Raw genomic sequence first — 14,971 nt, forward strand, 5'->3', positions numbered from 1 at the left:
AGGCTTTGCCTGTGGAACCACAAGTTCAAGGCCCATATGAACCACAGAATGAGTTTAAGATCAGGTTAGGACACTTTGTGAGACTGTTTCAAAATAAAAGTGCAAAGAGGGATAGTGATAGAGCTCAGCAGTAGAGTGATTTCCTAGGAGGTGGGGAGGATTTCAAAGTAGGGATGCATGTGTTTAACATATATGAGCCAGCTCTACCTTTGATCCCCTGCACCACTAAGGAAAACAAAACAAATAAAATCAATAGTGATTTCAGGTCTATTTCACCCACTCCCTCCAGTCAGTTTTCACATGCATGGATTAAACACCAATTACAGTCACTTTTCAAGGGAAAAAATTGCTTGTATAGCAAGCATGTATAGACATTTCCCCTGTTATTTCCCAAACAATATAGCATAATGATTATTCACATAGTGTTTATATGTTATAAGGTAACATAGGTTATATGTAATTTTCTAAAGTATACAACAGGGTATATCCATATTGTATGTAGATATTATACCAGGACTTCCCATGTCTATGGATTTTAATAGCCTTTCAGTATATGCAATGTGTCTTAGAATCAGTGCTCTGTAAATACAGAAGGACAGTCGTATATCTTCAAAACTATTATGGAATAAGATAGGTTTATTGCATTTTATATTATTCAAAAAAGCCTTAATAAAGTTTTTTTTCTTGACACAGTAATGATTAAGGAATGATATTTCAGCTGTTTATAACATATTTTCATATTTTCTCTAATTAAAGCATCATTTTAAGTGTTTATCATTTTTTTCAAATTAGTTTTTTGGGGGCGTGGGCCAGTGTGTGTGTATATATTTGGAGGCCGGAGGAGATATTGGGTGCTATTCTCTATAATTCTCCACCGTATTCCATTGAGTCGTGGTCTCTCACTCTCTGAGCTGCAGCAGGCCCCAGTGATTATCTTGTCTCCGGCCACACAATATTATGGTTACTGGTGGCCGCACTAGACCTTTTTTAATGTGGGTGCTGAAGACTTGAGTTCAAGTCCACATGCTTGTGCAGCAGATGCTCTTCATATGCTAAAGCTATCTCCCCAGCCCTGAATTAATATCTAAAGTTATCAGAGTGATGAGCTACCTAATGACATTTTCTTATATTTATATTACCCTTTGTTCTTCCTGACATCCTCTTCTACTGCCTTCTTTTTGTCCCTTCTATCTCTGATAATCCTTTTGTTTTCTCACGTGTATAACATGTAAAATTTAAATACCCATTGAATGCTTAATGAGATTTATTTTTCCTTTAAAAAATACTCTTATTTCTTTGTTTGGAGAACCCTGGCTGGCCTGGAACTCAGGATCCTTCTGTTACAGCCTCCCAAATGTTGGTCCCAGTGCTGTTTATAGATGCTTGTTACACACCTGGCTTCCTTGTGGTTGTTGGCATCCCCATCCTATCCCTTTTGTGAGTTCCTCTCATAGTTTACTTTGTATTTCTGTGGTGAACACTATGACAAAAAGCAACTTTGGAAGGAAAGGGTTTAGTGTTACAGTGTGTAGTCCATCATCAGGAGAAAGCAGGAGAGAAGCTCCAGGCAGAAACTTGAAGCATAGACTGCAGAGCAGCGCTGCTTATTTGTTGCCCTAACTTGCTCAGCTAGTTTCCTTATACTGCCCAGCCCATTTGCCCAGGCATGGAACTGTCCACAATGGGCTGGGCCCTCCTACCTCAATTAGCAGCTGAGAAAATGCCAATCTGATGGACGCTGTTTCCCCAGTTGAGGTTCCCTCCTCTTGGATGACTCTTAATTTGTTTCATATTGACAAAAACTAACCATTGCAACTCCCTTTTGTATATTATGGTAAATCAGTATACCTGCTCCATGTTAGACACATGAACATACAGATTTTTTACAATGTATTTAAAGGCTAGGGATGTAGCTCAAATGGTAAAGTGTGTAGCATGCACAAAGCCCTGGTTTGATCTCCAGTACTACATAAACTTGGCATAGTGGTAGATGCCTATAATCCCAGCACTCTGGGGGATGAGGTGTTCTAGGTCATCCTTAACTACATAGTAAATTTGAAGCCATCCTGGAATACATGGAGCTCCATTCCAAATAAAAGAAAAAAATTTATTTCATGATGACATCCTTTTACTTTCTGAGTTAACGAGCCTACTGTGTCATTCAGCAGAATGCTCTCTCTCATCAAGTAGACGGGAGATCAGTCACACTTTCTCATGATCACTCTGGGCAGACAATGCCTGCATGGTGGAGTTGTGCCTCTCTAGACATCCTGAAGGACGATCAGAAACTGTGTCGCCCTTGATGACAATGAAGGATTTTTGAAGCTCATTCAGCATCTAAAGAGTAGTAGAGAAATTCATTTCGTTTAATCAGTTTGTTCTCCCACGTTCTTCCCTTTTCATTCAAAGTTGAATCAGATTAAATAGTCCTAGAATTTTGGGATAAAGTTAAAGTCTTCAAATGAAATGTGATTCTTACTATTAGAACAGAAATAAAACAATGGAGTATTATATAATATACATCCAGAAAAGCCTATGATAAAAGAAAGATAAAATTACTCAGAAACTGTAAAAATTATTATATGACAGTTTTGTACATATTAATGCATTCTCTCTCCCTGTATCTTCTCTTATGTCCCTCTTACCCTGTTTTGCCCCTACTCCCTACAAATCCCTTTCCTACACTTTTTTGTTTTGTTTTGTGACACAGTGAGTTTAAACAGGCTCTTCTGGGTTTGGAACTCTGTATTGGCACTTGGTGAGCTCGCTAATAGGTAAACAAAGGAAGGCAATTGACTCTGTATCCCACAGGAGCCATTGGTAACCAGTAGTTCAGCAGTGATGGCCCCTTTCCCATCCATGACTGCCTGTTAAGAGGCCTGTTCTTATACAGGTCTAGTGTAGGTTCCCACAACTGCTGTGGGCAGTTGCAATGGCCATATCATGCATAGAAATAGTATATCTTAGTCCTCTCCTTGTCTTCTGGCTCTTATGCTCTTTCTGCTCCCTCTTCTCTAGTGTTCCTTGAGTCCTGCATCGGATGATGATATCAATGTCCTGATTAAGACTGAGTGGTCAGCTGTCATTTTTTCTCAGCACTTGAAAAGCCATGAGTCTCTTTTAGGAATCGCTTTTTATTGTTGTTGTTGTTTTGGTTTGTTTTTTGGTTTTGTTTCTGGAGACAAGGTTTCTCTGTAGTTTTGGAGCCTGTCCTGGATCTTGCTCTGTAGACCAGGCTGGCCTTGAGCTCATAGAGTGAGTCTTTGCCTCTCAAGTGCTGGGATTAAAGGCATGTACAACCACTGCCTGGCAAGGAATACTATAGAAAGTTCACTGGTGTCTAAAAGGAAAAGGCACACGGTACAGAACTGATAGTTATCTACAATTCTGCTTGCCCCATGGCCAGCTTCACTCATAGTTCACAAAACTTGCAAACTTAGTGATAAAACAGCTGACAGAGCAACTTAACAGAGAAGAGGTTTAAATGGCCCATGGCTTCATAGTACAGTCCATATTCACAGAGGGAGCACATAGCTTGGGCTGTTCTTCACATCCTGCCAGAACCAAAAATGAATGTCACCTTGACAGCCTTCCCCAGTGGTTCAGTCTACTTCTGTTTCAAAAGTGTCCATAGTCTTCCCAAAACAACACTGCCAGCTGGAGACCAGTTGTTCAAACATAGGATGAGTCAGTGGGAGACATTTTACATTCCAGCCATTCCAGCCATAATATTTTTGCATGCCCAAGATCAAGTTTATTGGTTCTATTATTTAGAGAAGGCCATTGTTGTTCTCATAGATCCACCATTTCTTTTCCTTACCTGATTGTCAGCTCCTTATCCCTGTATATCCAGGTATACGTTAGGTTAGAGTGCATTACTTAACTTCTAGCTTGCTGGACCATAGTAGAGATCTAATATTATTTGTTTATAGCCTGATACATTCTATTACTCCCCTGATAAATTCAAGTAGTTCTCCATTGGTTTTGCCTCCTGAACTATAATATTCTCAAATATTTTGTTCTTTACATTGAGAGTGTAGTACTTTAGGAATATTCTAGATTGATAGTTCATTTAAAATAAAGGATCTGATTCCACTTTATGGATTTATGATGTAAATTATATTGTACTAATAGATGCTTACTTTTACAGTGGTTAACCCTGCCTGCCCCCACAAGGAATAATTATTGTAGAGAGATGATATCTGTCAAGCATACATGAGACTTAGAAGAATAAAAAAGACAAAGTAGCAACTATCTTGTAAGATTTGTGAGTTGCACAGTTGTTTTATTCATGCATGAAAAGTGAGGAGTGTGCAAGTCCAGATGGATCAAAGACCTCAACATAAAGCCAGCCACACTGAACCTTATAGAAGAGAAAGTGGGAAGTACACTTGAACGCATTGGCACAGGGAACCACTTCCTAAATATAACCCCAGCCTCACAGACACTGAGAGAAACAATTAATAAATGGGAGTTTGTGAAACTGAGACGCTTCTGTAAAGCAAAGGACACGGTCAACAAAACAAAACAACAACCTACAGAATGGGAAAAGATCTTCACTAACCCCACATCAGACAGAGGTCTCATCTCCAAAATATATAAAGAACTCAAGAAATTGGTCATCAAAAGAACAAATAATCCAATAAAAAAAAATGGAGTACAGACTTAAACAGAGAATTCTCAACAGACGAATCTAAAATGTCTGAAAGACACTTAAGGAAATGTTCAACATCCTTAGTCATCAGAGAAATGCAAATCAAAACAACTTTGAGATTCCATCTTACACTTGTAAGAATGACCAAGATTGAAAACACTGATGACAACTTATGCTGGGGAGGTTGTGGAGAAAAGGGAACACTTCTGCATTGCTAGTGGGAATGCAAGCTGGTAAAACCCTTTTAACCTACTGGTAAGGTTTTGGCGGGGATCTTCTTCATCAGCTACATGTTGTCTCTGCCTACTCTCTCTATATATCTCTGTTCAGATTTCCCACCTGGCTTTGCTCTGCTAAGCCATTGGCCGAAACAGCTTCTTTATTAATAAATGGTAATAAAACACATTTATAGTGTACAGAGGAGAATCACACATCAGGTACATTAATATTTCTATCATTCTATTAAACCATGGAATATTGGCTACATGCAGTCAAGAATTTTTATTTCTTGATTAAGGAGTATATCTTGGTTAGAAGTAATGAGGGCACAGCTAATCAGTTACCACACACTTTTGGTTTTTCTCTCCAGAGAGTCTGATGTCCATTGCTCCTTCTTTATATTAGACCTTTTTATTTATTTATTTTCTCTTTCTCAGTTTATTTTTCTATGGCATTTAAAAAAAGAATACCTTTCTTCCTAGTCTACTAAAGGAGATAACAAGCAACTTTCTTGTCTTGTAGAACCTTTTTGCTTTAGACTAATTCTTCAGTCTTGGTCAAGTTTGAGTTTCTGCAGTGACTCTGTTCTGAAGACTAATACCCCTTAACTTTCTTTCGGGTGTTATCGGTGTAGCATTCTTCATCCACTGCTGCTCTTAGCAGTCTGGGACTTTCTGCTGAAACAGCCCCAGGACTTTCTACATGTCTTATGACTCCTCCTCTGACTCAGAGGAGAAAAGCTGCAAAGAAGACTCCGAGACTGGATCAGCTTCCTGGAAGAAGGAGAAACCAGCCCAGCAGCCTGGTAGAGTTTTAGAGCAACTGAGGCATCTTGAAAGGACACTCTCTAACCTGTTGAGCTGCCTGCAAGCTGTGTACTGTGCTCCATGTCCTAGCTTTGTGAACTGTTACCTATGCTGGTGTGGGCTTTGGTGATACAGTTGCCTTTGAGTCATTTCTGCTCCTGTAAGTAACCCTCGCCTATATTCCTGTACACAACCCCAATAAAGCTCATTCATTGGTTCACTAAATTGAACTTTGGTGGTGTCTGTTGTCTGTACTTTGTCATGAGTTCTCTGTCCAGGAGGCATTTTCTCATACAACATCCCAATGTCTGTAAGGTTAACATTACTTGAAAACTAGTCAGAAATGCAAATTCTTGGTCTCCACCCTGAAGTTACTAAAACAGAAATTATGGAGGAAGGAGTTGGCAAAACAAAAAGCCTTCCAGAAAATTCTGATATTGCTTTAACATATGAACTACTCTCATAACCCTTGTTGTGTTCTTTCCCTTAACAGAGCTAACCATTAAACACACTACCTTTAAGTCATTTTCATATGTGTAACTGTTTTGCATGTGTGGTCTATGCATGTGTATATGTACGTGAAGATGCACACAGGCCTGTCCTTGGAAGCCATAGGGATGTGTAGTGTTCTCCTCTAGCCTTCTTATCCCCCCAACCCTCGCCTTAGTCCCTGAAATTAGGCTCTCTCACTGAACCTAGAAACTTGCTAGGCTGATGCCAACAAGCCTTAGCTGTCATCCATATCTGTTCTCGTCACCAGCACTGGATTTTTCAGGTGTGTCAGGAGGCATGTCCAGCTGGTGATCTGAACTCAGGTACACAGCAAGTGCCCGACTCATGGAACCATTTCCTCAGCACCTGACTCATAGAATCGTCTCCTCAAGCACTGTCAATGTGAACTCATTCTAGACATTGAACCCTGATTTCTTTCAAACCTATTTTTAAAATTAGTGTAAGACTATCTTTGGTACGTTTCCAGGCTCTAAATGATCACAACCCATTTCCTGAAATTTGTTTTACACTCATGCTTCTTTATATATTTCCCGCTAGCCTTCAAACTTTTAATGTTTGATTATGCAATATTTTCTCATTCCCTGTTTTTTGTCCTGCTATAATTAAAAAAGACATGGAAGATTTAAAATAATTCTCTGTCCAATATAGGATAGCATTTATTAAAAATAAAATTTTAATTGAAACTTTATTGTAAAAAACTTGCATATTAATCCCATTAAATTTGGGAGGCAGACTCAGTCGGATCTATGAGTTTGAGGCTAGCTTGGTCTATATAGTGAGTTCCACAACAGCCCAGGCTACATAGTGCAAATCCTGGCACAAAACAAAAAGAAGAAAGAACTTGCAAATAAAAAAGTACATGCCCAAATTAGGTAGATCAAATGTCTGAACATCTAAATGAACTTCTGTACAGTTAGAATAGCCGTTCTGAAGCTGTGAAGCGTCATGTTAGATTTTACACTGTATCAAGGCATAGCCATGACAAGAGTTGAAACAGGAATAACAATTAGCTTTATGTCTTCTTTAACGACTCAGATGCTCTTCCCTGTGTTCACTGCTTCCTCATTACCTACGATGTGGACCCTTTCTTGTTCTCCTTTCTACATGTTATACTCTGCCCGCATATATGCACACACACTATGCGCTAGGACCTACCGAGGAAGGAAAACGTGTGTTGGGTTTTTTGGTTTTTTTTTTTTGAGGCCACAGGAGAATGTTTAGTGTTTTCAAGTGTTCCCTTCTGCTCCTCTACATACACAGTTGGGTAATATTAATTAATACTGTCTAGTCTAAGTTGCTTCTTTGGGTTTTATGCTTTTCTAGAATAGGATTTTCTAGGCAATAAAGTTACCATCATTTATAAAACATGTGTTAAATATATTTTTGTTTTGCCCATATTTCTCCATTCCTTGTTGTCCTCCTCTATTTTTCTTTATTTTTTAGGAATTTAAGAGATTGTTTTTTCTTAATCTTACCTCAGTTGCCCAACTCTGTCACAGTTAGAGGGGTCCTTGATCTGGAGTGATAGGATCCTTCCTCATTCTTGCATCCAAAGGAAAAGCCAGATTTGTACCCTGAAATAAGTGCTGCAGTATTTTTTTAGAAGGTACCTTTAAAATGTGGAAGTCAGAAAACCTCAGAGAATTGCCGTATTCCAGAATCAGAAACGCATAGGAAGATTGTAGCCAGAGACAGGAGTCTATGATTTCAGTAATGAGTTTGACAGTAAACACATAATCAGTGAATGAATTAATGAATTAAGGATTCTAGAGAGGGAACAAATTGATGTTACCATAGAGACTTAGGTCTTTCTCTCAGGAGAAAGGATGGGCTGAAACACCTCCTTGGGGCTGGGGTGTGCCTTAGCTTACACATTGCATGTGTGAGGCCCTGTCCTTTAGTCTCAGCCGTGATGGCAACAGAAACTAAAGTATAAGCTTGTGTGTTAAATGTCTAAAATTCATGTTTATTATTATACATGCCTTATTTTCTCGGATAATACATCTTAAATAATGTCACATGTTCCTTTATTATATACAGTTATATTCTAATGGTTTGACCATATATCTTGGACTTAAAATTTGAACTGTTATGATAGTTTGTTCTATTTTGTTGGAAAGGAATGAAAATCTATATTTCACAGACAAGGAACTTTTATACTTGAAATCTTCATAAAAATATATCCTCATAACATGCTATTCTTTTATAAGAATGTGTATCTTTAAGTTACAATAAAAGCCTTTCTCTTTACTGCATACAGGAAACCTCGACCTGTCTCCCAGCTGGTCGCACAGCAGGTTACTCAGCAGTTTGTGCCCCCTACCCAGTCAAAGAAAGAGAAGAAAGATAAAGTAGAAAAAGAAAAAAGTGAGAAGGAAGCAACTAGCAAAAAGAACTGTCATAAAAAAACCAGGTAAGAAAGTGTTTGTGTACTTTTCAAAGAATAAAAATAATCATTCACTATTCTTTTTTAACTTTGATCTTATCCTTATAAGCAGAGTGAAAGTAAGCTATTTTATCTCAATATAAAATATTATAAACATTTTCTGAGCATGAAAGTTATGTTGGGAATCAGGAAAGGTCAAAATACTATCTTAAATGTGAAGAGGCTTTCTCTTTTAGTAGATATTTAGAAGACATTTATGTCTTTTTCATTAAAAAGAAGAGGTACTTGAAATTCAGGAAACTTATTCAAAACCATGAGTGGATATTTGCATGGCTTTTGACCAGTATCATGGTTGTGGATCATGTAACAGTCAGTGTACAACAATGGAGAGAGAGGTTAGCCTAGCCTTACTTTTATTTTGTTATTTTAAAGATTTATTGTTTTATGTGTGTGAATGCTATGCCTGCATATATGTCTGTGCACTGTGTATGTCTGGTGCCTGCAAAGGTCAGAGGAGTATGTCGCATCCCTTGGATTAGAGTTAGGAGCATTGTGAGCTGCCATGGAGATGCTAGGAATCAAACCTGGGTCCTCTTGAAGAATAGCCCGTACTCGTAACCACTGAGCTGTCTCTCCAGTCCCCAGTCTTAGCTTTTATCATCTGCCTTTGGGGTGCAGTTGTCTCTTTGTTGCCGTAAGACATCTATTGGAATAAAATCCTTAAGCTGCCTGCAAACTTCAGTATGATGTTAAAGCATGGTTAAACCATTATATCTGGGCTGTCAGTCATCTGTCATATTAAAAGTTGATGAATGATTTTGTTTGGTCAATGTCAATGTGTTGAAATATTTTGTGATAGGTTTGTGGTTTACTACACATGAATTGCTTTAAACAGAGATTCACTCATTTTATAACTTTGCTTGGTATTTAGTATGTTCTCAGAAATTTGATACTGGGAAAAGCTTGCTTAAAAAACTCTTTTTTTTTTTTTTTTTATGTGTGTGTGTGTGTTTAGACCAAGATTAAAAAATGTGGATCGGAGTAGTGCTCAGCATTTGGAAGTCACTGTTGGCGATCTAACAGTCATTATTACAGACTTTAAGGAGAAAGCAAAGTCAGCGCCAGCATCCAGTGCTGCTGCCGGGGATCAGCACAGCCAGAGCAGCTGCAGCTCTGACAACACTGAGCGGGGCGTGTCCAGGTCCTCCTCACCTCGGGGAGAAGCCTCATCCCTGAATGGAGAGTCTCACTAAGCATTCTTGCTCCACTTAGTCACGCCTGTCCTCCCATGGAAATACAGATTATGCCAAGAACTACCACATTTTCATGACAGACACATTCATGCATAACCTGTAATTTGAGTTTTACATGAAATATGAATTTGCCAGGACTTATTAGATTTTATTGCAGTGTAAGCTACCAAATGTTTCCAGACTTAACATTTTGGTCTCTGGTGTTAAATGCCATGAAAATGTGGTTGAATTATTCATTATGCAGTGTTATTGGTAAGTCTATTTTCACTTATAGTTTAGTGAATTCTAACACATAATTATTGAATTCTCTACTATCGGCATGTAATGAGTTTAAATTTTTTATTACATAGTGCAAGCTGCCTAAATATGTATTATTTGAGAATTGTGAAACAAATAGTTATATGTATGCAAGTCAGAGATCAACTTAATCAACTATGGCTGCAACAGGATTTTCTTAATGGTTATCCTCTTAATGCACCTGCTGGTACTTGGTGTGGTTAAATAGGAAAGTTGTTATTAAATAAAGAATTTGTATGAACCTTTGCCAATGTGTTTGACATGTTCTTACTAAATTATTGTTTCTGAATTATGTTTTATCCATTTTACAGTTTATGTTTGTTTAGTTTGCTTATTTTTTCAAAGCATCAATTTATTGTAATGTTTACTAGCAGAATTGTAAACAATAAAAAATGGATCGTTTAGCTTTCTAATTCAGGTTTAGTGCTGTTGTCATTGAACACTGGTTTTTCCTGTATTCTCTAAGACATTAAAGTTAAAGAAGTATAAGCATCTGGCAGAAACAGAAAAGAACTTGCCATACTTGGAAAGGCTTTAACTTAATGATAGTTTAACACTGTTTCCTTGTTCCAAACCTATCCACGGTCATAGACATGTGAATCTAATTAACATAAACATGGTGACTATTGCACAGAACCAGGAGGTTGATCTTAGATCAGTTTAATTGGCCTTTTATTAAATAGAACAATTCATATGAAAACCATAGTACTCTATTTCCAGATACAGCCTTTAATTTATGCATTTATCAATATCTTGAAATAAAAGTATTTACAACCCCACTCACTTATGTAAGATTACCAATAAAATATTTTTATGACTTTAGATTTTGCATTTTGTTTACAACTAAATGAAGTGTGTTATGCTGTATTTGAAAATCTATCTTAGAAACCACATGCTACATCTTAAATTCTATTAAATTCTCCTGTTTTCTCTAGCCATTTGCTTAATATATAGATATTAAGTCCCTATAGGACTTCTGAAATGTAAATCAACCTAAAGACAATACGTAACTTGAATATTACCTATCACATAAAAGATGCCATGATAACATTTGAAGGAAAAATAAAACTGTGGACCCTGAAAGTCGTGATATTTGGTTTCTCATGGCAATGTAACTCTGTTCAATTGCAGTGCCTTCTATTGGCACAGTGGTACTCCTGTAACATGCTAGTGTGAATACAGTTTATTTCATGCAGTAAACGTCTGTGATGAAAACATTCAATACCTCATTCTTCAGTGTTGTTAAATGAAGATGTAAAACTTGTTTTATTTTAAGATACTTCAATGGAATACCAACTGTCTGGCTATGTTCTTTTCAAACATGTTATTTTTGCATTGTTTTTCATATATAAATGTCCAGCGTATCCAGTTTTAAATACTTGTAATGGGGAAATACTCTAGTTCCTAAAACAAAATAAGTAAAGGCAATATATCTTATAGTGATCATATATTTTCGTAATATATTTTCAATTTCTCTGCAAGAAAGAAGAGCATGAGAAAAGGTGAGGTGTTACCTGAGTAGTTTGAACTCACCCGTGTGCTGGTGGAAGGCAGACTATTGGTTGCTGCTCGAGCCTCCTCTAGAGTGAATACTGTACATTCTCTAGCTTCCTTCCCATCCAAAAAGTAGGGGAGTGATGGCCGTATCTGATGCATGTGGTCCTAGGGAGGAGTAAATGTTAACCCATTAAGATCCTTAACATTTCTCTAGCACACTCTATCAGTATAGGTAAAATGCTATTAATACATTTTTATAACCAGATCATCTCAGTGCTTCTTAGGTAATCTAAGAGAGCAGTATTGTCAGTGTTTGCTCACTCTGAGAAGCCAGTACTCAACACGAGAGACTGGAGAGATGAACTGTGCAGTCTAGTGGGATTTTGTTTTCCTTTCATCTTCCTTTATTTCACTCTACCTCAGATATACTTCATATCAGGAAGACATGCAGATTCCATTTATACATGAACTTGATGTTAAAATATGCAAAAGACTACTCAGCAGGGCTTAGGGTATATTCGTAGCTGTTTTGTAAATTTGTAATGTAGTTTTATTCCGTGGATTATTTTATATTTTTTGATTATGTGTACGAGTGTTTTGCTTTGAATACATGTGTGTGCACCATGTGCATGCCTAGTGCCTGCGGAGCTTGGAAGAGGGTTTTGGATTTCTTGGAATTGGAGTTATAGACAATTGTGTGCTCCTATGTGGGTGCTGGTAATCAAACTCTGGTCCTCTGCAAGAGCAGCCGGTGCTCTTAGCCACTGAGCCGTTTCTCCAGCCCCATCAGCAGTGGGTTCTTTTAACCGGATTCCACCCTGAAAGAATTTGGGTATTTTTCAGTTTATTACCTTAGAGATAAGCAGAAATGAAAGTGAACTTTGAAGCCCACGAGAATAGACACTCTTAAAACCTTTTGTGGCGATTGATAACCTAATGGCTTAAAGCTTTTAATTAAGGTTTAATTAAAGATTTTATTAAGTGCTTTTCTAAGATTATAGTGACAACAGTCCAGATGAAGTATAGTAAAAGGAGGAATAAGATCAACTAAAGGTGACAGCGTTTGTCATCTTTCTTTTAGGTATAAATCCTCAGTGCCCAAAAGAATGTACTTTGCCATATTGTATACATTAATGGTAAATGGCTTGAGTTTCTTATTATACTTTCTTAGCGCTTACCTCTTTGGGGATCTTTGTGAGGATCTGGTATAGGAGCTAGTCACAGAAAGGGATCTGTTGTGTGACTTTACAGTTGAGAATGGGGGGGGGCGAGCTAGCAGTAAAATGATAATGCTTTGACTTTGTGCTGTTTACCTTCTCAACATGTGCAGAAGCCTGGAGCAAAGAATGTAAAAAGTTGAAGTTCAGAAAAGCCAGTGACAGAAATAGCCAAAGGCAAACAGTGAGCAGTACAGAAAGCAGGAAGCAAGGAAGGCTTTGCTCGACATGGGAGTGAGGAGAACAAGCTCTACTAAGCGCAGGTGAGGAAGAGTGTTGGCATGTAAGAAAGGGAGGAAGATCACAGGGAAGAGGCAGTAGGAAGGGTGTCAGGGTGGCCAGGCTTCTGGGCTCGTCTCTGCGGGCATGTTAGTGACACGCAGTGATTAGTCATCCTCATAATTAATCATAAACAGCTTCCTCAGCACAAGCTGCTAAGTAGGGCAGCGATGTGTTTGATAATTTAGGCTGCTTTTCATCAAGTCAGTGCACTGTAAGCTACTGCAGACAAGTTTTCTTTATATAAAAACTGTTCTGAACACACATACTTACTAGCCCAGATCATTTAAATGTTACTTCAGTGTACTAATGAGACTGTTTGTACTCTGTGTAGATCATCTGGTCGTTATGAGATTGGCCAATTTTTGACCATCCATAATGCTATAAAAAGACTAGATAACTCAGTGGAAAAATCAGTAGTTCCAGAAGGTGTCAGTATTTTGAGACATGTTTCCTATATTTTCTGTTACGTGTGTGTAAAGTATGTTTGTGCAGGTGCTAACAGTGTTGTTATTCAGGCTCTATCCACCATGTTTTGTTTTTCTTTTAAAATTTTAATTAAAAATGTGTTTTTGAGACAGGATCTCTCTATGTCTCCCTGACTGTTCTGGAATTCACTGTGTATACCAGGTTGGCTTTGAACTCACAGAGTACAGAGATCTGCCTGCCTCTATTTCCTAAGTGCTGGTATTATAGGTGTGTGCCTGTGTTTGGTTTTATTTTATATGTATGAATGTTTGCCTGCATGTATGCATGTGTACCATCATGTTAGATCCTATGGGACTAGAGTTATAAACAGTTGTCAACCACCATTTAGGTGCTGAGACTCAAACCTGGGTCCTCTGCAGGAGCAACAAGATCAGCTCTTAACCATTGACCTAACTTTCTAGCCCCCAACTTGTTTTCTGAGGTAAGGTTTCTCATGGATCTGTAGCTCATCAAGTAGGCTAGACTGAGTGACTAGTGAGCCCAAGGGACTGGTTGTCTCCACTGCCCAGTCCTGGGTTACAAGTCCTGGTTATTTATTTATTTTTTAGCTGTAGGTTCTGGAGAATCAAAATGAAAATCCAGTGAGTCCCCATCCATGCTTTCAGTGCTATGTCCAATCAGCTGAGCTCCCCCGACCTGCATACTGCATCCTTCCACAGATCATAGCTTACGATTCAGTGCTGCCCGGGGCTTGCTGATCTAATTTTTTGTCACTTTAGTGTTATTTAATTGAGGATAGTTATTAAATATACTTTGACTTTTAGGTACTGTTTCAAGGTTTGATTACAAAGAGGTTGAAGATATGGAATTCACGTGTTAGAGATCTATAAATGCAGTGATATCCCTGTAACAATAGAAATATGTACAAGACACAGAAATGGGAGAGGAAAGAGTACCTGGGTTTTTTTCCCCGAGAAAATTCACCTAGGCCTTACGCATCCCTTTTTAAGTCTGCACTCGAGTATTGGGGCCTCATCTTGGTGTCTGCAGTGCACTGAGTGACACGGTGTTTGAACTGGCTTTGATTCTCACATTTACCCCCATAAGCAATGTAATTGGAGATGAAGCATTTTCTTCTAATTTGTTGAATGTTTTTATGTGTTTTAGTGTTTTGCCTGCATGTGTAAGTGCATACACATGTGCAGTGCCTGAGGAGGCAAGAAAAGGGTATTGGATCCCCTGGAACTGGAGTAATAGCTGGCTGTGAGCCACTGTGTGGGTGCTGGAAACCAAAAGCAGGTCCCCTGCAAAAGCTGAGTTCTCTTAACTCCCGAGCCGTTTTTCCCCCTAAATTTTAAAGGTAGGTCTCATTTCTTTTTTTTTTTTAAGTAAAGGAAGATACTACATTATTGTTCAAATTA

At 38.2% G+C, this 14,971-nt stretch overlaps 1 protein-coding gene across 1 annotated transcript in view; it reads left to right on the forward strand.

Annotated features, from left to right (window-relative positions):
• Positions 1–11,350, forward strand: part of Yaf2 (YY1 associated factor 2) — a 59,191-nt gene extending 47,841 nt beyond the window's left edge. Inside the window, 2 exon segments of the mRNA XM_050129213.1 lie at positions 8,453–8,605; positions 9,594–11,350. Coding sequence (XP_049985170.1) covers positions 8,453–8,605; positions 9,594–9,831 — 391 coding nt within the window. The 3' untranslated portion in view covers positions 9,832–11,350.
• The last annotated feature ends 3,621 nt before the right edge of the window (positions 11,351–14,971 follow it).

This window comes from Alexandromys fortis, unplaced genomic scaffold (assembly GCF_014885135.2).
Source record: "Alexandromys fortis isolate MF-2015 unplaced genomic scaffold, M_Fortis_MF-2015_v1.1 scaffold_28, whole genome shotgun sequence".
NCBI lineage: Eukaryota > Metazoa > Chordata > Mammalia > Rodentia > Cricetidae > Alexandromys > Alexandromys fortis.